General features: G+C 32.4%; 1 protein-coding gene, 1 long non-coding RNA gene and 1 pseudogene across 7 annotated transcripts; all 3 read left to right on the top strand.

The window, feature by feature from the left end:
- Positions 1-1,581: 1,581 nt before the first annotated feature.
- LOC114078316 lies at positions 1,582-5,709 on the top strand. Of its 4 annotated transcripts, none has more exons than XR_003579928.1 (6): positions 1,582-1,774; positions 2,080-2,258; positions 3,087-3,134; positions 3,216-3,309; positions 3,511-3,650; positions 4,490-5,670. It is a non-coding gene; the product is annotated as an uncharacterized LOC114078316 (long non-coding RNA). The 4 variants fall into 4 exon arrangements; XR_003579929.1 differs by lacking the exon at positions 3,087-3,134 and having other exon boundaries at positions 1,591-1,774; positions 4,490-4,594; positions 4,773-5,709; XR_003579927.1 differs by lacking the exon at positions 3,087-3,134 and having other exon boundaries at positions 1,596-1,748.
- A 4,177-nt stretch (positions 5,710-9,886) lies between these two features.
- Positions 9,887-20,030, top strand: LOC107028737 (ferrochelatase-2, chloroplastic-like). Of its 3 annotated transcripts, XM_015229916.2 has the most exons (10): positions 9,887-10,267; positions 13,284-13,439; positions 13,904-14,195; positions 14,305-14,448; positions 14,557-14,658; positions 17,115-17,218; positions 17,341-17,467; positions 17,611-17,763; positions 18,487-18,587; positions 19,431-20,030. In XM_015229916.2, the coding sequence occupies exons 2-10, from the start codon at positions 13,354-13,356 to the stop codon at positions 19,744-19,746; spliced, it is 1,425 nt and encodes a 474-aa protein (XP_015085402.1). In that variant the 5' UTR covers positions 9,887-10,267; positions 13,284-13,353; the 3' UTR covers positions 19,747-20,030. The 3 variants fall into 3 exon arrangements, with proteins under 3 accessions (XP_015085402.1, XP_015085403.1, XP_027774865.1); XM_015229917.2 differs by lacking the exon at positions 13,284-13,439; XM_027919064.1 differs by lacking the exon at positions 9,887-10,267 and having other exon boundaries at positions 13,284-13,395.
- A 619-nt stretch (positions 20,031-20,649) lies between these two features.
- LOC107027755 lies at positions 20,650-21,810 on the top strand (annotated as a pseudogene).
- The last annotated feature ends 4 nt before the right edge of the window (positions 21,811-21,814 follow it).

Raw genomic sequence — 21,814 nt, 5'->3', positions numbered from 1 at the left:
TATTTAATATAAAAATTGTAACTCCTAAATATTACACCTATAAAAACCCACCTTGAGACATTGCATGATGGTCATTTTATTTTTATTTTCCTTATTCTTCATTTTTTATTCCTTTGATTTGTTAGTTTTTTTTTTGTCTTCTTTGATCTGATTTTTGCAGGAGAGGGATGTATAATGAAAAATATTATATATTTTGTATATTTTAATTTTGTGAGGTAAAAATGATTTGACATGTCTAATTATCATTATCACTTATATTCTATTGTAATTACATATATATTTGATATTATTAGGTTGGATTGTTGATGATACAAATCATATTTCTTTTATAGAAAAAATAATTTGTTCATTTTCTTTTTTTGCTTCTCTTTGTAGTTTTTTGAGATTTTTTTTCTTGTTCTTGTACTTTCTACCGACACTGATTGTCTTTATTCACTTTGTAAATTTTTGAAAAATCAAATTATGTTATGTTGAGAACATGATCCTTCTTTCCTCTTCAAATCACATATAACTTAAATATTTTAAATATTTTTGCTTGATTAGTTAACTATAGTTTTATGTCTTTTTGTTGTTATTATTGTAAGGATTGTAATTATGTTATGTTGAGAACGTGATCCTTCTTTCCCCTTCAAATCATATATAACTAAATATTTTAAATATTTTTGCTTGATTAGTTAATTATTTTATGTATGTTTGTTGGTATTATTATAAGGATTGTTTATAGTTCTCCGGTTAAAACTCTGATGCAATAAGAGTTGATTGGTTCCTTATCAGATTAATTAGTTAATTGAAAAAACGCCAATATATCTTATTTCTAATTTCGTCTAACACTATCTTCCTCCTCAGTAGCTATAAAAATGTTATACAAATATAATAAATATAAGTAATAAAAAAAAGTAATATATCACATCTCAATATAAAGTAAATAAAATACTAAATATTAAATACATATATTATATAGCTATAATCAAATAAATCGATTCCTCTTATAATTTCGTATCTCACAATCACATAACAATGATATGGTAAAAATACATAATTTTAACGTTGCATTATTTTTTATATTATTTATATATAGAAATTATTTATAGGCCAAATGTTTCACAATTTTGAGAATTTAATCAACAAAAAATTAAATATTTTTTAATTTTACTTTAAAACATTCGTACGATTACTTTTTTTTTTGATAATTTCAAAAAAAAAATTCTATTCCTTTTGATTAACCTTTTAATTCTATGTCCCTTTTTAAATTTATTTTTAATTGATTTTTCTCTTAATAGATATTTCTCTTATAATATAAAATAAGAGAAAAAGTATATATTGTTCAAAATAATAGTAATTACTAAAAATAATGTTTATTATTAGAAGCATATTTGGAGACTTTTAATAATTTGAAATTTCTAAAATGAGGTAAAAAGAAAATATGTCATATAATAAAATAAATTCTACTATATTAGAAATCACTAGTTTCAACATGTGTGCTTATTGTCTATTTAATTTAGTTTTAAGGTAGTTTAGCCTTTTATCACTCAAGCTCTCCACATGTTATGTTGCTACTATATTAACATGAGGCCTTGTGTCGTGTCACGAATTGAGACCCCCAGTTGTTTCTTCTTTTTTAAGAGTGTGAAGTCCAACTCTTTTCAAAGATGTTCCATCTTCTAACACAAAATTTCAACATTCACCCACATAATATGTAATTAAAATTCCCAATTTAAATCTACTCATAAGCTCTGGTGTTCACTCAGGTATGTTTGGTGTGATTTTTCCTCAGGTTAGTTTACTCCGAATCTACAATTTTTTCTATAATTTCATGCATTGAGCCTTGGTGTTTTTATTAATTTTTTTACTTTAGCATTTTCAGACAATCATGATTGCATTTTTCTCTATTTCTTAACCGTATTTGGAATTAGTTGTTATTAATTTTATCTTCTGTTGACAAAATTTACTTGGGTGTCTTCAAATTTGCTTCTTTCTTTATTTGAGTTTGTTGTTGATGTTCGGTTTTTTGACCGCAAAAAATTGAATCATTGGTGTTGATTATTTTTGAAATTTATGTAATTTTAATTTTTGCTTCAGGCCGCGCCATTAATAGCAGAAGTGGCTATAGTTCCTGCTCCATATGTTTGAAGATATGAAGTTCAGGCATGGCAATCATTCAAGGTCAGACCTCTCACTGCGAGAATGCGCAAGTTTTATGAAGGAGGTTTTCAGCATAAAATGAGCAGAATGAAAGCAGCTCTAATTCTTGGAGTCAGGTTTGTTCTCTCATTCATGTTAACGCGTTGTTGCAATTTTTATATGAGATATTGTTTATGTAATACACAAATTAAATCATCTCCTCGAGTTTGAAGGTATATCAAAAATAGTCTCTTTACCCTCACAAGGTAATAGTAAGGTTTGCATACACTACACCCTCCATAGGCACCACCTGTGTGGAGGGTATAGTATACACATATGCTTCAACTCTTATACAGCAATATTAGTGCTTTGAATCTTTCTCATGCCTCCTTGAACTTGTTTCCATTGCACCACATTTTTCCAGATTCATGACTATGGTTAATGCTATCATTTGTTGGTGTTTGTATAATACAATTATATTTGATATATAAGAACAATATCACGAGTAGTCTTTCTCTTTCGTTTTCCTTTCTGGATTTCATTATACTGACATCAATATCTTCAACGAGCAAAGCACTGAAGCAGATAGAGTGAGGGAAGCACATAGGAAGGTGATGGTAACTAACCATCGAGATGAAGGACATAATTAGTACCTTGCTTCTAAAATAAACGAGGCGAAAGACAATTTACTTGGAAAGACGAAGAACAGTGGATCCGCATTCTAGGCTACATGAAATCTTTGTTGGTGTTTAGATATTCCAAATTCCACAATCGTTAGGTAAAAATTAGACGCTAGAACCTCGAAGATAGAATATAATCCTTCTATAAAAAATATACACTAATTTCATTTTTTTGTCATATATAATAATTGATTTGATATCCTTCACCATAATTCTAGAATTCACTTAACTTGTTTAGCTATGCAGTCCAATATTTGTAAACTCAAGCCTAACTTAATGTTGCAGCAACAATATAGTGTGTTGATGAGATGAAAGATGGAAACTACCTTTTAGGTTGTAATTCTGTAATGGGTATTACTACATTAAAAAAAATAAAAAAATGTTTGATACTTGTGCTGATTTTCTCAAATGCAGGCACAAGACGAGAATACCAATCAAGCGATTAGTGAAAAATACTTCTACAAAAGTGAAGCAAGCCAGCTAAACAGACCATCAAACTGAAGTCAGTGTAAGTTCAAAAGGTGTTCTCCTCTATTTCTCTGTTTGTCTTAATAGTTCTACACTTTTATAGGTATGTTCAAAACATGTATTAATCTTCTCTCATCACAATTCGTTTATATTTTTAGACATTTGTCAGCATTATATTTATTTCTTGCTCTTCTTACTTGTCTCTTTTGCTTATAATCGTAAATTTGTTCTTTGCTCTTAGGCTAGCAAGAAAATTACAGATGCTAAATTTGCTAAAAATTTTCAAGTTGTATTGAAGGAGCTTCAAAAAGCTCAGAGGCTTGCGGCTAAAAGGGAGACATTACATTCACCTTTCATTCCACAAGTAGTTCTTCCTTCTAGGTAAATGATGATAGGTTATACTTCACTGGAATTTATGTTAGTTTTTCCCTAATATTGGTTACTTGTATGAAGTCCTCTCTCTTTGCTTTCAACAAGTATGTTCAACTGGCTCATGCTCTGGAATGAATGTGTTTGGAAAAATTTAGAAAAAATAGGAGGTAAAAAGTATCTTGAACGAGGCACTAAAAATTCATGTTAGTGGGATTGTCAATATCAACTTTGATTTCTACATAAGGCTTTTGTTTAAAGACTCCAACATTATTGCCGACTTTATTAGTGACTTTTAAGTTCAACTAGGGATATAATGGTGGTTGGTCAGTAAGAAAATCCTCAATTAAGAGTAAGAAACTCCTTAATCAAGATGAATGAGACCTTTCATGGAAGTCATAGTTGGACTCTACATGGCTACACTCTTAATTGTGTCATTTGTTTTCCTTTGGTTAGCCTTAAAATACATGTTGAAATAAAATATTCTGATAATGATTGATGTTATCGCTGACTCGCTTATCTAATATCATTATCTGCATAATTCTATGCTAGCTATGTCACCACAGAATTTGCAACCTTCTCTTTTCTTTCCGAAGAAAATGTTCTCAAGGCATCCATCCATAAAAAACATTAAAGGAAAGAACTTTTTGAAAGAGTAGAGGATTAACTTTATTTTTTAAAAAAAAGAACATTGAAACACAACTCTCTAGCGTCTTTAATTTTGTTCAGTTTTTTGGGGGTAAATGTGATAAAGATTTGATTTTTATTGAACTATTTGATGAAAGAGTTGATTTTATGATGTGGGATTGTTGCCGAATCGAGTTGTTTCAATCTTCTTGGTAATTCCGCAGATACTACTGTTATTAAGTTAACTGGTAATGACATTGGCTACGCTGATGGTTCTCTGGATAAGGCTAAATTCATCAAACCTAGAAGTTTTGTTGTTGATTGAAAAGGTAATATTTATGTTGTTGATATGAAGAACATGTGTGCAATTAGAAAGATTAGCAAGTCAGGTATCTAGATATAGTTGTGATATTTTATTATTTTGCTATTTTGTCTGGTCTTACTGGTTGTGTTTGAGCTGATATAAGTGTTTCCTATTAAAAATATTATACTTAAAATTCATATCAGGATTTTGGTTGGGGTGTAAAGTTGAAAGACTATAATAGTTGGATAGTTGGAGCCAAGGCTTGGTGTTTAGTGATGCTTGTAAGTTGTAAGCATGCAAACTGTGAAAATAACTTTGATATGTTTAGAGGAGCAAGTAAAGAATGGCATGCAAGGGAAAATGTAGAAAAGCACCCACTGGACACTTTTTGTTCTTGTAACTGGAAAATAGTCTCTGTCATGGAGTTCCAGGATGAAGAATTTGAAAAAAAAAATTGTATTACATAAAGATTATAGAGTGATTATTTGCAACAAGAAGAAAATATTTATATTATGAAATAAGAAAATAAGAATGAAATAGAAATAATAATATAATATTGAGGAGAGAGTAAAATAGAGAATTGGTTGTCTGGAAATATAGAAAACTTTATATTTGAAGAGTAAAATAGAGAATAAGGTTGCAGATGCCCTAAGAGAAACACTAATTCTACATTTGGAGGTGGAAGATGTTGAGTTGAAACTCAAAAGGCCTATATATATTTCAATCTTGTAAAGTTTTAAGCACGGTTGTTATTCCATTATTTGTGTTGTCGTATTCTGCTCTTACAGAAGGTTGTTTGTACATGAATCAACCATCATTGCCACAACTCGGACAAGCTAATTAAAGTATGTGAATTCACAATGCTAAATTTATTATCCGTGACTTTTGAACAATGTCTTAAGCAAACTTACTACTTTACTTAAGGATCCTATTGGTGTCGACTTTGAATAAGATAGGCTTTTTTCCAAAACAACTTGTACACATTTTGAGTTGCTTCTTTTCTTGGTGCTGCTCCCATCGCTGAAAGATCCACTGAATTGTTTAGGTAGTACTACAGTTCATAAAGAATGGAGAATAAATGCACTTACTTAGTTGCATAAATATATATTCCACTTTAAATCTAAAATCATTTTTTCTCTTCTGCGGGTACATTTTCTAGGTATTAACACTGAAAATAAACTAAAATGTAGCAGTATGTAAATAGTAAAGGATGTAAACATCCTATGTAAATGTAGCCACAACTACAAATAAATGATTGACAACCATTTATATAAAGTTTGTTTGCGCAATCAACTCGCAAAAACTTAGATCATAAAAGTCGTTCATAGTCCATAGATATGTATGCGCACAATTTAACTCGCAAGAATTTTTGTTGGGCCCGTGCTTACACGGGCCATCACTGCCTAGTCATAAAAATGGTGGAGGATTTTACTTAAACATATTTTTGTTTATTAAAAGAATATGCCACATTTTTTTTTACCTTTTTTCTCTTATATTTATATATTTAGTTTTAATTTAATTTTTATCATAAACTCACACCTCTTCATCTTTCATAACCTCTATACTTAATTAATACTTATTAGTAATACCTAATAACTTCCAACTTTATACCTTCATAACCCCAAATTACTTAATGTTTAAATTTGTGACGTCTTAAAAGTACATCAAAAAATATTTTTTACTAAATATATTTATGTCTAGCTTAATTGTCTTCTACTTTAATCTTGTAATGCAAAATCTATGGACAAAGACTTCTTTGTATAATTATTTTACTTCTAATAAGAATGATACAAAATAAGATATATAAAAGAGAATAATTGATTTGTTTTTTTGCATGAAATTATAAGAGCGAGATCATTACTAAAAGTAAGACAAAAACAATTCTTGAAAACATTAAAATGTATTTGTAGATACGCTTAGCGGGGGGAGATAATAAAAATTATTATGAAGTTATTTTTAAATTTTAAATAAAATATGAATCATGAAGAATATAATAAAAATTAATTAAGAGAATTCATTTAAACATTTGCTTAAATTAATAAAAAGCTTAAGACAAGCTAACTTGATTATGTTAAGATTTGATGCTAATTGTTACTGTTTTAAAAACATATATAAATTAGTAAAAATACTAAAGACGAGCAAACTTCATTCTCTCAATTACGATGCTTATTGTTTGTGTTTTCTTAATAGAATTAAATAAGCAAAGACTAAAAAATAAAAAAAAAGAAAAAAGAAAAAAGCGAGACTAAAAAATAGCGTTGAAATAATTTTTTTAAAAAAACCTAGAATTAAAGAAGAAAATTTATCAAGGAAAAAATTAATACAGATAATCATTTCAAATATACTTATTACTTAACAATTCATCCTCCATTATAATGATTCTAAAAATTTACTTAACTTTTTCTCCTACACTTTAATTATAAGAAAATATTATTTATCGTTAATAATTATAAATATTCAAATTATTTGTGAACAATTTTTTTATGTTTACTTTATTTAGAAAAAATTCAAGAGTCCAATTATAAGTTTTTAGTAGATATATAATTTTTTTTAATCTTAACATAAAACCTTTTATCATTCATCTATAATTGTTCATTTATTACTTATTTTATTATGCATTTTAACAATAATATATTATTTTTATGTTAATTATATATCACTAAAAATGATTTTACCGAACTAAAATCATGTATCACCCATTTCCTTCCAAAGAATCAATATATAGAGAGAACTTTATATTTTAATATATAAATATTGAAGTACTTTTTTAAGTCTTCAAATTATAGGCAGTTTATCTATTATTAATAATTTTTCATATTTTTAAGTCTGTTTTTGAATTTATTACTATTTTAATTCTTTTGATATTTTTTAGAAAATTTAAAAGACTAAAAATCTCACTTTAAATTTTTAACAAAACATCAAAGTTAACCATATTTAATTTTGAGAACTCATTCAAATGGATAATGAAGTCATTAATTCTTAATTATATATTATACCTAACATAACATAAAAGAATATGTACTATTCAACCAAAAAAAAGTATAGGTATTTGACCGTACATGTATTTATTTTTTGATAAAATTAATTCATGAATTGAGTTGAAATTACAAAGCTAAATGATAAAATTTATTAACTAATCTATTTGGATTTGAAAATTAAATAAAAATGAAAACTTTTAGACAATGCGCGTAGCGCGACTAAGTTTACTAGTGTAATAATAAAATAAAAGAAAATAATTTTATTTTGACGTAATCGGAGTTTGGATAGAACATCACTACTCCTAGAAAAGATAGAGAAAATTAAAACATCTAAAATATTTTCAATCTAATACAATATATTGTTATTTCAACATATTATCCCTTATTCCATTTACTTCACCACGGTGAATATTTTGTTCTAATATATACATATACAAAACAAATAAATATATTTTATATGTTTTAAAAAAGTCTATGATATCGCAGACGAGGAGAAATATAAATATTATCTATATATTCGATACTAACCTAAATATTATATGTTTCATATTATTATCTTATAAATATTTCATATAATCGCGCGAAGCGCGAATAGTTTCACTAGTTAAGAACTAATCGGGAATATTTATTCGCTCATTCGCCCATTCGCTCATTACTTCTTTCGCTTTTCTTTCTGGTCCTCTCTGAAAATTTTAGGATTTTGCCGTTCTTTCTTTACTACTAAAAAAACAGTGAATACCGACCTCAAATGATGTCGGTAATTTTCGACCTCCGGAGGTCAGTATTGTTAAAAATAATAAAACTAGTTGGTTTTTAGGCAAAATGAGGAGGGAAAAAATTACGACCTCAAACGGTTGATATTTTTCACGGAAAAAATTAATTACAATAAAAAACCTACTTCTTGATGTCGGTATTAAATAAAGTATATGAATAAACATATTTTATTTTCGATATTTATATTTCATCAATATCCAAATAACGACATCACGAGGTCGGTATTTTATTTCATCAAAATACTGACATCATGAAGTCGGTATTTTTATTTCATCCAAATACCAACCTCATGAAGTCGGTATTTTTTCTTCATCCAAATATCGACCTCATGTGGCCGGTATTTTTACTTCATCTAAATACCAACTTCATGAGATCGGTATTTATCTTTCATCTATATACCGACCTAATGAGGTCGGTATTTTTATTTCATCCATATCCAAATACCGACAGTATGAGGTCGGTAATTTTATTTCATCCAAATATTGACATATGAAGTCGGTATTTTTATTTCATCCAAATACCGACCTCATGAAGTCGATATCTTTTCTTCGTCTAAATATCGACCTCATGAGGTCAGTGATGTTATTTTAGTTAAATACCGACCTCATGAGGATGGTTTTGCGTAAATTAAAAAACAAAAAATGTTATAATACCGACTTCGAAAAATCGGTAAAATTTAATATCATGCAACTTAATTAGTTTTAATTTAAATATTTATATCGTGCAATTAACTTTAAATAAATCGTACTCTGGATGACAATTTTATATAAGTTAAAAAATAAACTAATATAAAATACTGACCTCTCGAAGTAAATATTATTTATTTAATATGATTTCTTTTATTTTTCTTAAAATTTAATGTGATACCAACTTCATGAGATCGGTATTTTTTTATTATATTTAATTCAATTTAATAAAAGCGACATCCGGAGGTTGGTTTGTTTAAAATATTTCTAATAGTCATAACTTTTGTTATTTAGCATAATCCTAAAATTTCATTTGAAACTTAAATTAATTGTCAAAAAGTGTAATAATTTTGCATATTTTATCAATAAAAAATTAAACTTCGTGAAATAATTAAAAAAATATATATATAATCCATATTTAGAGTATGAAACTAGGTTGATGTGAATTAGGATATACTTATACTTATATTACTAGAGTAATATACAAGTCTATTAGTCCGTACAAATCTTTCACACGTTGAGTATTTACGTATGAAATACATCACCAATGAAAGAAATATCGATGATCAATTTAAGACGAGATCTATATATTATCGATAATTTAAATTTATAAAATTAACTTGATCGACAAATTAAATTTATTAAATTAAACTTCTATTGATTTTATATATATATATATCTATTTAAATTATTATTTTATTTAAATAATATTGACTTCACGATATTAATATTTATTAAATATAAATAATTATTTAATAAATATCGACATTTCATAATCAATAAATTAATTATTCTAAAAAATACTGCATTTCGTGATAAGTAAATTAAACACTTCTCTTAATTTTTTTTTTTTAAAAAAGGATAATATCAAAACCCAAGTCAAATTTATCCCTCAATTACCCACCCCCTTCACCCGCCTCTCTCTCTTTCCTCATCTCTTCTACCCTCGCCCTGCTTTCCTCTTCTACTCCTCCGAACGGACCACCGGCGAGCAGCAGCCCCGGCGACTCCTCTCTCTCCCTCTCTTCTTCCTCTTCTCCTCTTTCCTCGACCCCTCTCTCTTTCCCCCTCCTCTCTTCTATCTTCCTCTATCTCCCTCCCGTCTCTTCTCCACAGCGAACTCCAGGCGGCCAGCAGCTCCAACCAACGACAACAAGCCAGAAGCTCGGCTAGAGGGCGATAGCAACAACACCAACTGCTCAAGCTGAGGCTCAAATTCCTGTGATTTTGTACCAAACGGATCTCCTCAGATCTGTCCAGGTTTGTTTTCACTTTTTATTATTACCTCATAATTTTCTTAAGGATGTTCATAAGTTATCAACAGCTTGTTACCCCTTTTTATTATTACCTCATAATTCTTTTTTATTGATGTTCATCAGTCTTTAGGACCACCTAAAGGTATTAGTTTTCTGACTTTGGGAGTTGCTGCTTTCTGCAATGCCAATAATCCCTCAGTAAGAAGGAAAATGATGCATTAATTTTCGTTGCACTAATGGTTAGGTATCACTTAATAAATAAAATTGCAGCAGCCTTTACTAAAGAGTAAAAACTCCATACTATGTAATTAAAATCACGTTGAGGTGTTATTATTTCTATAGTTTTTGAGAAAATAAAGTAGATGGAAGATGTAACACTATTACTAGGAAAATTCGAAAGCATTAATGANTTAAAATCACGTTGAGGTGTTATTATTTCTATAGTTTTTGAGAAAATAAAGTAGATGGAAGATGTAACACATACTAGGAAAATTCGAAAGCATTAATGGAAGAAAAATAATAGAATGTAGGTAGGTGGTTTTACAATTTAATGTGATAGCTAAGTTCAATTAGTTAAGCATTTGTGGACATTAGAGGATGGGGAAGCTTTAGTACTTGAGATGAGAGGGAGAGTGTCTAGGTTAAACTACCAAAGGCAAGACAATGAATTAATATGGGCAATGCAATGCAAGTAGAGCTTCACATGACATTGCGAAATCAATGATTAATTAATGCAACAGATCAAAAAGGTTGCGGTAGAGTGGTAAATACTATTCACTTCATCAGTAATTAGAGGCTCAAATTCGAGTACTTGGAATAAAGTTGTCACTGATAAAGAGTATCTTACCACCTAAACCAATATTGACATCCATCGAGTGGATCTTGCTATTAAAGAGTATTTTAATCCAAATTAGCTAGATGGGAAAACTAGTACCAGACATGGAGTTTAGGTTAACAGAATAATCTAAAAGAATCAAAAACATGAAATGGTCTGAAATTTGCACTTTTGTACTGTACTATCATGTTGGGCTCCATTAACAACAAAATTTCAATCTCTGAAGCCATTGATCAGTTCCGTTGTACACTTGGTACTGTTTTTTTCTTAAAATATTGACCCTTTTGTTATCATTTGACCATCCAAATTCAAATCTTATTATGTATTCAGTAATAAATCTTCTATAATGATCATCGTTATATTAAATGTGAGAATTATTTCCTTGCATGTGTTATATTTTTATTATGAAAAATTGATTTTGTTTACCTTAATTAAATTGATTCTGTTTACCAATCGTTTTTGTTTCCATTTAGTTGAAGTGTCTCAATATTAGCTAATCTAGAATGATAAGCACATAAAACTTGAATAAAGAAATCATTATTAACTGAGAGATTAGATGAAACCAGAGAAAATTATCCCAACACATAAAACTAAAATTCTCACTATATATATATAAATGAGTCCATATACAAAAAACTAATTCGAAAAATATATGATGAAAAATTAAAACTAAAACACAATCGAAGTGAAAGCATGCCAAGAACTAAGAGATTGAAGCCCAAAAATTGAAGACAGACGCAACAAATTACCTGAAAATTGAAGTTGCACTCAGAGAAAATGGAAGGCGTAAGGTTGTGCAAGGACAAAAACTCAATGAATAGATGAGAGCTGGAAGGAAACCCACAACCATGCAACTATAAGTAAATGGAAAACAATAATTTTGTTCTCTTTGATTTCTCTCGGCTAGAAAGATGATGAGTTTTATCTCTTACTGCAATACCGAATTGTTACGCTCTAATAAATCCCCAAAAATGGCAAAAAAAATCAATATGATAAGCAACAGGTTCCATGACCGAGAGAGAGAAGAATGGAGAAATTGCCACAGGCCAAATGCAGTGATGCGTGGCTCTTCAATTTTTAGGGCTGGAGAAATTGCCACAGGCCAAATGCAGTGATGCGTGGCTCTTCAATTTTTAGGGCAAATGACACGGAACAATTTGTCCAACCTTTAAAGTCTAAAATAGCCCTAAACAATAAACAAATTGTCCTTAAGGACACATGTTGAACCCATTTTTAAAGTGACACTTCTAATATAGTAGAAATTAGCACATTTAGTATCTATTTTTAATTAGGTAAGCTGAGTTCATACTTTTTACGATATCATGCAAAGCAAACTTCAGGTGTTGTACAAATTGTGAGTGAAATTACATATTACTCTTTATGTTACTCTCGACTTTCTTTCTGTGTGATATTGAATGTGTGAACCAACAAGAATGATCATTTAGATTTCATGTTCATCTTTTTTTGCACGAGATACACTTATTTATTATGTAGTGAAAAGATTTTCTATTAGATTACAATAATATTGACTGATCAATCAAATAATTCCATGAAAGTGCAGGTATGTCGAGTATACGCAATCTTTATGTGATTTGTTCAAAGATTTTGCTGCCAATTTGACCTTCTGAATTTACAATACCTCAAAGCCCAGAGGTTCTTTAAAAAGTTAAACCATTTGCTTGAAATCATCTGACTCTAATAGACTATCTCCTCATACCATGCAAAACAGTATGACCTAGCCTTACCTAAGTCATATCCATGAAACATTTGATTTCTTCATCCTGATTTCAAAGGAAGATTTGTGATAGTTGTAGGATATATTATGATTCTCTGTAGAGATCAATAATTATAGTGTTTGTAATTTATTCGCAGTCATTGGCTAATAAATGAAAATGATCTTCTTTAGTATTTGTAATGTATTACACTATTTTTGGCATTTCATACATGTTTACCTAAATATAGTATAATCTAATACATAAGTATTGGGCCCGTGCCGACACGGGCATATCACATCTAGTTTTATTTATATACAATTCTCTCCATCCAATTAGCTTCCATAAACCCTATATTTCTTTGATTCTTCTGAAAATTTTTTCTTTTTTTAGCCAACCTTTTTAATTTTTTCTCACAAAAAATTCCACAAACTATCCATTTTTCTGCATTTAATAGTATTTTTTTCTTTCAGACCCATAAAAAACAAGACTGAGATCTCTTTTTGGAAGTTTTGATAGAAGAAAATCATCACATAGTAGATCATGGAAACAGGGACTATCTCTCGACTTCTTCAACCGACTAAGGTTCCAAGTTCTAGATTTACCAGTTTCACTTCTAATTCTTCCATGTAAGCTTTTATGGGTTTTCATTTTCTTGGAAATTCCTTTCTTTTTTTCCATTTGGGTTGCTGTTAAATTCTATTATTGTCAATTTATGTTTTTGTAAGGATTGAGTTCCTTTTTTCTTTGTGGACGTTTGATTTGATCAATTATATGAATAATTGTTTGAAAAGTCAGAATCTTGCTGAAAGGTTTAGGATGTTTTGGGTTTGGTAGGTAAATGGGGTCATCTGGTAGCTTATAGTATGGGGAAAATGTTATGTTTACAAAATTTAGGAAGTTAGTCTTTACATATATATAACTTTGTAATGACAATCGAATAGAGGGAGTGTATTTAAGTATGATGATTCGATAGACTCTATTGTGAGGGGAAAATAACCTTTCTACTGATGGGATAGACATAGATTTTTCATTTCCATGCTAATTTTAATGCCAAAATGATGTACTGAATATGAATCTTTTCTCATGGCAGATGCTGCACGCGGACAAGGTTAATGCCTGCTTGCCATTCCTCACATGGTGGGCGACTCACTCTTAAAAAAAGCAGTGTAAGTGGGGGATTGTCTTTACATCGGCCATTGCACAAGAGAGATGTAGTTGGCAAAACGTTCTGCTCTGTTGGATTGTCTACGTATCGAGGGAGCATCGTTGAGTCTTCCTCACAGACAGCTGAAGAAAAGATCGGAGTGCTACTTTTGAATCTTGGAGGACCAGACACGCTTCATGATGTCCAGCCTTTCCTGTTCAACTTATTTGCTGATCCTGTAAGCTAACAATCAGTCTAACTCCTTTTATTTTTCCTAAGCTGAAGAATTTGAATAATTTAGTTTCATTATTTGTGTTTATGCTAATGGTATGAATTTTGCGTGGCAGGATATTATACGGCTCCCCAGATTGTTCCGTTTTCTCCAGCGCCCATTGGCACAACTTATATCTGTTCTCCGAGCTTCGAAAAGTAAGGAAGGATATGCTGCAATTGGAGGTGGTTCTCCTTTACGAAAAATAACAGATGAGCAGGTACAAAAACACCTCTGTTTATTTATGTGGTCTGTGCTAACTGATTTTTATTTCATTATGATGGTTCGTTTTCAACTTGTTATAACCCTCTTAAGCTCATCATTACAGGCAAGTGCACTAAAAATGGTGCTAGAGACAAAGGAAGTCCCGGCTAATGTCTATATTGCGATGCGGTACTGGCACCCGTTCACCGAGGAAGCTGTTCACCAGGTAGCTTAAATTCATCCTTGATCCTTCCAGTTGACATTTTCTTGTCTTGATCTTTTGTTTGATCATGTCTGTGTCTTCTCTCATGTGCTTACACTATAATCTCAACAAGTCATTCGAACACTAGTTTTATTTATACTATTCAAATAAATCTAATTTGTTTTGAGAGCTTGAACACGGGCACAATTCACAGAAGTACTAATTAACTAGCACAAATTATAAATCTTTCTACAAAATAAGAATAAAGAATCAATAAAAAATAGAGTAATTCTGTTAGGTAGAATAAAAAAAGGTAGAACTATAGATCCTACGCATCTTACAACTACTTTGGCAGTGTTTCTTGATTTCTGTCATTTTGTTACCTTATGACGTAAAATATGTTTTCTGTAGCACATATGCTACAAATCCCAGCTTGTATTGTACTGTATAATGAGTATAAATAATGGTATGCCATATGCTTTTTCATTCTATATCTATGTTTATAGATAACTTGTACTACACGTTCGCTGCAATTGTTCTATGTTCTGAGTTTCATTGTCATATTTAGACTTTGAGCTTTACATAGAAAATGGAGTTTAGCTCATCTCTGCTATTCTTGCAGTTTCACAGGTGTATGTATGTGTGTGTCTATATGTATATATAGATGTATCATTTTTTCCTTTTTCGTTTCTTTAAAGGTTCTTATGATTATACACTCTGTCTTACCATAAAGCAATATTATCTAGGATCTTGATTGTAGAAATCTTCTTTTCTACTAGTAGCTTCAGAAAAAACATTATATTGGGGAAAGTAGCAGATGAATAATAGGATTAAGTTAGCAACAATAATAATAGATGATTTTCTACTTAATGGACCATGAGCGGTGGTGGAGCCACATTGTAATTAGGGGGTTCATCCGAACCCCCTTCGGCGGAAAATTATATTATTTTTACATGGTTAAAATATTCTTTTAGGTATATGTAGTAGATGTCGAACCCTCTTCCGCTACTTCGTGTGTCTATTTCTTCAATGTTGGAACCCTCTTACTAATAATTCTGACTCCGCCACTGATCATGAGATATCTATTTTATTGATTCTTTGTCTCCCCACCCAAAAAATAAGACTCAAAAGGAGAAAAGAAATAAAGAAGAAGAAAGACGCCTCTCTCTCCCTCCTTCCTTCATGTAGTTTTAGGGAAGATGCTGAGCTAAAGGTTTCTGTGTTCTTTGTGTTATATCCTCCTCTCTCCTCTTTTTCTCTCTTTTCCTGTCCTCCTCCTCCACGGAAAACCTTCTGTTTTTTGTTAATCCCAACAGTAATTGAACTGGATTGGACGTCATGTCTAGCTTTATTAAGTGCCAAGTCAAACAGCTTCTTTGGGCCTGATTTGCTTTCGGCCATGCATGTGTAAAATGTCTAAACCTGAAATAAATATTGTACATGAAACAGAAGAATAAGATATCGGTGACAGTAACCCATGTTTAACAAGAATAAACCTTAATCCCGAGCTAGTGGGGATTATGTGAATCCTTGCTACCAATTTCATTCTCATTTAGCTAAAAAGAAATTACTTCTCAACTAAAAAACATCTGATAAGTACTACTGAACTAAAATTGGAGGACTGGAAAGCTTTTTACAAGCAAAACCTGGATTGAAGAAGCTCCTTTTCAGCTTGCAATATATTAAAATATAACTTTTTTTTTTTGTTTTTTGGGGTTTTCAAGTCCACCTAACATCCGTCTAAGTCCACGATTAGAATGTTTCATATAATAAGCTAACTTGTCTGTCAATGTCCATTTATGAGGAGCTAATGTTTTGCTCTGGCATTTGTTTAAATCAATTCTGCTAAGAATATTCAGTGATATATAGACCTCCTCTAAAAAAGTGATCTGTACTATTATTTACTGATTTTTCAATTGGTAAATAAACCCCTTTTGTTGAAGCCTGGCCAAGAGTAATTCACATTTCGAAGATAATCATGGCCATTTTCATTTTTAAGAAGCGAAATTGATAGTTTTAGCAATTATGTGTTGTGTTCTGAATACATTGTTTGGAAATAATACTGAATAAAATTCATTATGCTTTCTTTTCAATAATTTATCTGGATGAGATAGTTTTGTCTTCTGGTAAGCAAAGTCTTGTTAATGTGCTCCGCTTTTCTTAGCAAGCTTGTAAGTTGTAATACAACCTCACTACTTTTATGTACAGATATAGTCAAATAGTTATATGCTGATTCTTTTGATGAACTGCCAGCTATTTATTTGAGATCCTATAAATATTTTCTTATTTAAAAAGATTTATGTGTTGAAATTCTTGGGTGGAACATGTTTTCTGCACCTACTTGATCCCAACCAGCAGTTATTCTTTCAAGGACACCCAAATGAATAGTTGGGATTGAATGGACCTAAGAATCACTCTTGAGCTGGAAACTTCATAGGTCTTAAGTTTGATCTGAATTAGAGTTCGCTGTTGTGGTGCAGATAAAAAGAGACGGGATTACAAAGCTAGTTGTACTGCCTTTATATCCTCAATACTCTATCTCTACAACTGGTTCAAGTGTTCGTGCCCTTCAGAATATTTTCAAGTAACTCTCTTTTTCTTTTCTATTTGGTTACTGCATTTATGGAGTCTCATGTTCTTAAATTGAAGTGTATGCATATACATTTTCCTGTCTAATCAATATCTTAACTTTTTGTGTACTCCCAGAGAAGACTCTTATCTGTCCAGACTGCCAGTTGCTGTCATTGAATCCTGGTACCAACGACAAGGTTACATCAAGTCCATGGCAAACTTGATTGAGCAGGAGTTACATAATTTCACTAAGCCTGAGGAGGTAGCATATCTTATTTCTTGATTTGTGTGGCCTTAGTTTCTGATCATCATGGTTAGCTTTTAGTGTGGTGATGAACCTACCTTTATTTTTACTGGGATTTTTTTACTATTTCCAACTCAATTCCAAGAGGGATGTATTCGCAGGTCATGATTTTCTTTAGTGCCCATGGAGTGCCAGTCAGTTATGTTGAAAATGCTGGTGATCCATATAGAGATCAGATGGAAGAGTGCATTTTCTTGATAATGAAAGAGCTGAAAGCTAGAGAAATCATCAATGATCATACCTTAGCTTACCAGGTTTTTCCCAAAGCTCAAGTCCTCCAGATCACTTTTTGTGTTACCCGTAGTTCTCCACATTCTGCAATACCATGTACTCTTCCTAATTGTGCCCTCTAAGTGATTTATTAGATTTCGGAAATAAATGTATTTTTCCACGCTGCAATGACTCAAAGTTCAATTTACGCTGCAATGACTCAAAGTTCAATTTAGCCAAATTCTATGTGCTTTTATTGATGAGTGTTCTCGTCAAAATGGAACAGTTTCCATATTTTTCTCCTTTTTTTTTTTCCTTTTTTTTTTCCTTCCTCCTATTCTTTAAACAGTCTTTTCTTGTGAGGAAGTTTATAGGGGTTTGAGACAGAATATGACTCCCCTTTCCCCCATTTTACTTCTATCTTGGTCTGTTTCATAAAATATGACGTTTTCCCAAAAATGCCAAAGGTTCATCCCTCAACATTTCTGATTGATGTTAATTTTACTTGTATTATTTCAAATTTGTTGCAACTTCTTTTCTACCAACATCAGACTTTTTTACATTTCAGATTTTCTCAACTCTTCTCCAAACTAGGTGTTAATTATCCTTCATCACATTTTACCCCTATACTATGTAAAATGAAGAAAAGCAATTTCATTTATGTGGGAAGTTCCTGTATGCATAAAATATACCTAAAACGAAATATAGTGGGATGAAGGCACTTTTCCTTTGTGGTGTTAATTCGGTATTATTCTTTTGCATTCCAGAGCCGAGTTGGTCCTGTCCAATGGTTGAAGCCATACACTGATGAAGTTCTGGTTGAGCTTGGACAGAAAGGTGTGAAGTCTCTGTTGGCTGTTCCAGTAAGGTACGCATTCTAACACCTGAAACTTATCTTCTCAACAAGTTATGGTGTCATGGGATCAAAACTCAGGTGCTATCAATTTATTGGGAGATTTTTGTTAGATTAACAACCTGGGTTAGACTTTCTATGGGCTGTTTGCAAGTTTAACATGATCACATTTTGTTGAAAACTATTTCAAGTCTAATATGGTTTTTCTAGCCAGAACTGATTTGCTGGAGGTGGTAACAAGAAAACCACATGACTCATGGGTCCTATTGCTACAAATTGATAACTTGAATTTACAGAAAGGATCGTCACTTATGGATGCTAATCTCTTGTGTGTAAGAGGTTGGAAAATTAATAATTTGACTATAACCGTGAGAACCTCTTGGACTATTCAGAAGAAAAAAAAGGGGGTGAGATGTTCATCTTACTTGGAGTGTCTTGTAATTCTTGAGTTAGATTTATTATCCTAACGGTTCTCCTGCATATTCATAAAACTGATGTGGGAATTTGAAGCGACAATAGCCAACTGTCTCTGAGATACAATTTACTTGTGGGATTTTGGAAGGGACAATGCTTTTGTTGACTTGGTAGGAAGTGACGCTCTTGTGGTTATGTGTGTTGTGAATGCCTGTGCAATTGGGCATCATGAAGTACAAATTGGAATTGTTTCACTGTGTATGACCCCGAATGAAGAACTTAAATTATCACCACCACTTCAAGAGTATTAGGCCTTCGATGTTGAAATGTCAATTAAGATACTCTTCTCATGTGAATGTTTGTTGGCTTACTTTTTACGATATCACAATCTCTTACTTTATTCTTGATATGTCACCTAATGTATCCATGCTATTGGAATTTCAGCTTTGTGAGTGAGCATATAGAGACTCTTGAAGAGATTGATATGGAATACAGGGAGTTAGCTCTTGAATCGGGAATTGAAAATTGGGGTCGTGTTCCTGCTCTGAATTGCACCTCCTCTTTTATAACTGATCTGGCAGATGCTGTTATTGAAGCATTGCCCTCGACAATGGCAATGTCAACGTCCACTGGTACAGAGGAAGAAGTTGACAATGATCCGATGCAATATTTTATGAAAATGCTTTTCGGATCACTATTAGCATTTGTTTTTCTGTTTTCACCAAAGATGGTATCGGCTTTTAAGAAGAACATACTTTAGGGAGGACAGGGAGATCCTTTACAGAAATAATACAGAGATCAAGAAGCAATATTGTGGTGCCGCCTGAAAGTTTTTTCGATTTTATAAACAATTTACAAGTGTCCAGTTGTTGCAGAAGGTAGGTACTGCTTTGCAGTGTGTTTATGACCGACATATCTTGTACCAAGAGAAAGTGGTATGTTGCCTTTCTAATGCTAGGGAATACAACATTACCAACTTTAAATAAATAAATAAATAATTGCTAGACGTGTTGGCTATATTACTTTTCTATTGGTGTTCACTAATGCCGTTTTTTCCCATAATGACACATTTTTTATCCTATTTGTTCTACTCTCCATCATTATTCATGAAGACAGCACCAGGATAAAGAGTTCATCTTTGGAGCCCATAACATGGAGCTGTTGTGTTTATTTATTAAGATAAATTGTGGTTATTTAGGATGACTGAGAGCCTGGATTGTATAATTTAGTTTAGGATATTGTAGTGAGATACTTTCAATATGTGAGTAATTTCTCTGCTGACAGCATAAAACTCTCACCTACCTTCGTTTCATCTTTTAATCAAGGTGGGTCACTAAGGCCTATATTTCTCCTTTGGCCAATGTTAGTGTTTTTGTGTTGGGAATTATTTGCATACATGTAGAATTTGCTATGGTCTTCTCTATTTGCTATGGTACTCGTCGCTTCAAATAGGATGAAGATGGGAAAGCAGGAGTTTGTACCACACAACCAGTACAGTATGTAGGCGTCTACACTTGTCTTGATGCATCTGTATTTTCTGTATCATGTTGGGTAATTTTTCAGTTACGCTGGGCTTATATTGTGGTAATGTTGCTGGGATTATGTTTTGTTTATGTTATCTCTATGTGCTTGTTTTGTGCTTTGAAAATGTCTTAATATATGAAACTGGATCAATCGTTCTTGGTTCATTTTAGACAACAATTCCTCGCAGAATCGTGTTAGAAATCCAGGAATGGCTGGAGAATATCCTCAACAAGGTTATCAAACTCAACCTCCTTCAAGCTGGGCTCCTAGTGCACAGATGCAACAACCTGGTTATGGTTACCTCCAACCTGGAGCATATCCAGGTCCATCTCCCCAATATAACACGTCTCAATCAGCCTACCTTGGTTACCCTCCACAAAAGACCTCTAGTGGATATGCATCTGGTTGGGATGAGACAACTGCACCAAATCAACAAACGTCTCAGGCAGGTGGTTATGATTACTATAGTCAGCAAGCACCCCCACAGCAGCAACAAACACCTGGAGGTTCAACTGCTTCAACTGATACTACTGCCTACAGTTACAATCAGCCTTCAGCCACAGGTTACAACCAGGGACAGAGCTACTCCCAAGATGGCTACGGTGGATATCATGCACATGCTGCTCAATCTGGTTATCAGGGTACTGGTTAAGATCAGCAACAAGGTTATAGTGCTACTCCGAGCTATGGGAATGTACCGAACCCTACTTCTGATGGCCACAACACTTCACTTGGTAAGCAAGGTGATGGCAGTCAAGCACCTGCACCAGCTCAGTCATCAATGGGCCAATAAGGCTATCAGTCTAGCCAGTAGCCCAGCCCTACTCATAGTTACCCATCTCAAGGCTATACTCAAGCAGGGTATGGGATGCCACCTACTTCCCAAGGTGGTTATGGTACCCAGTCAGCAACAGGTTATGATGCCCAGCTAGCAGCAGGTTATGGCCCCCCTCAAGCCCAAAAGCCTCCGACTAGTCATCCAGCTTATAGTCAGCTTCAGCAATCTCCTAGTGCACACGGTGGCTATGCCCAACCACCACCGGTGCAGCCCGGGTATCCACAGGCAGCAACTGCTCAATTAGGTTATGGTCAGGGTGAATCTGGGACTCAGCGACCTCCATCCTCTTATGGCCCTCCAACAGCTCACCCTGGGTATGGGGCTGCTAGCTATGGGCAGCATCCACCACCTTACAGTAGTGGCTATGCTGGCGGTTATGTGCAGCCTTCGGCAGCGTACTCTACTGATGACAATGGTGGTGCAAATCCGACATCCCAGTCTGTTCAACTTAGTAATTGGGGGGGGG

The sequence above is a fragment of the Solanum pennellii genome, chromosome 8, assembly GCF_001406875.1.
Source record: "Solanum pennellii chromosome 8, SPENNV200".
NCBI classification, from domain to species: Eukaryota; Viridiplantae; Streptophyta; class Magnoliopsida; order Solanales; family Solanaceae; genus Solanum; species Solanum pennellii.
Note: the sequence above shows the minus strand (reverse complement) of the source record. Positions and strands in the feature narration are given on the sequence as shown.

Coding starts and splice junctions, on each gene's coding strand:
- LOC107028737 (XM_015229916.2), top strand. CDS start 13,354: ATGGAAACAGGGACTATCTCTCGACTTCTTCAACCGACTAAGGTTCCA. Junction 14,449..14,556: donor GAAAAATAACAGATGAGCAG/GTACAAAAACAC, acceptor TCATCATTACAG/GCAAGTGCACTAAAAATGGT. Junction 14,659..17,114: donor CCGAGGAAGCTGTTCACCAG/GTAGCTTAAATT, acceptor GTTGTGGTGCAG/ATAAAAAGAGACGGGATTAC.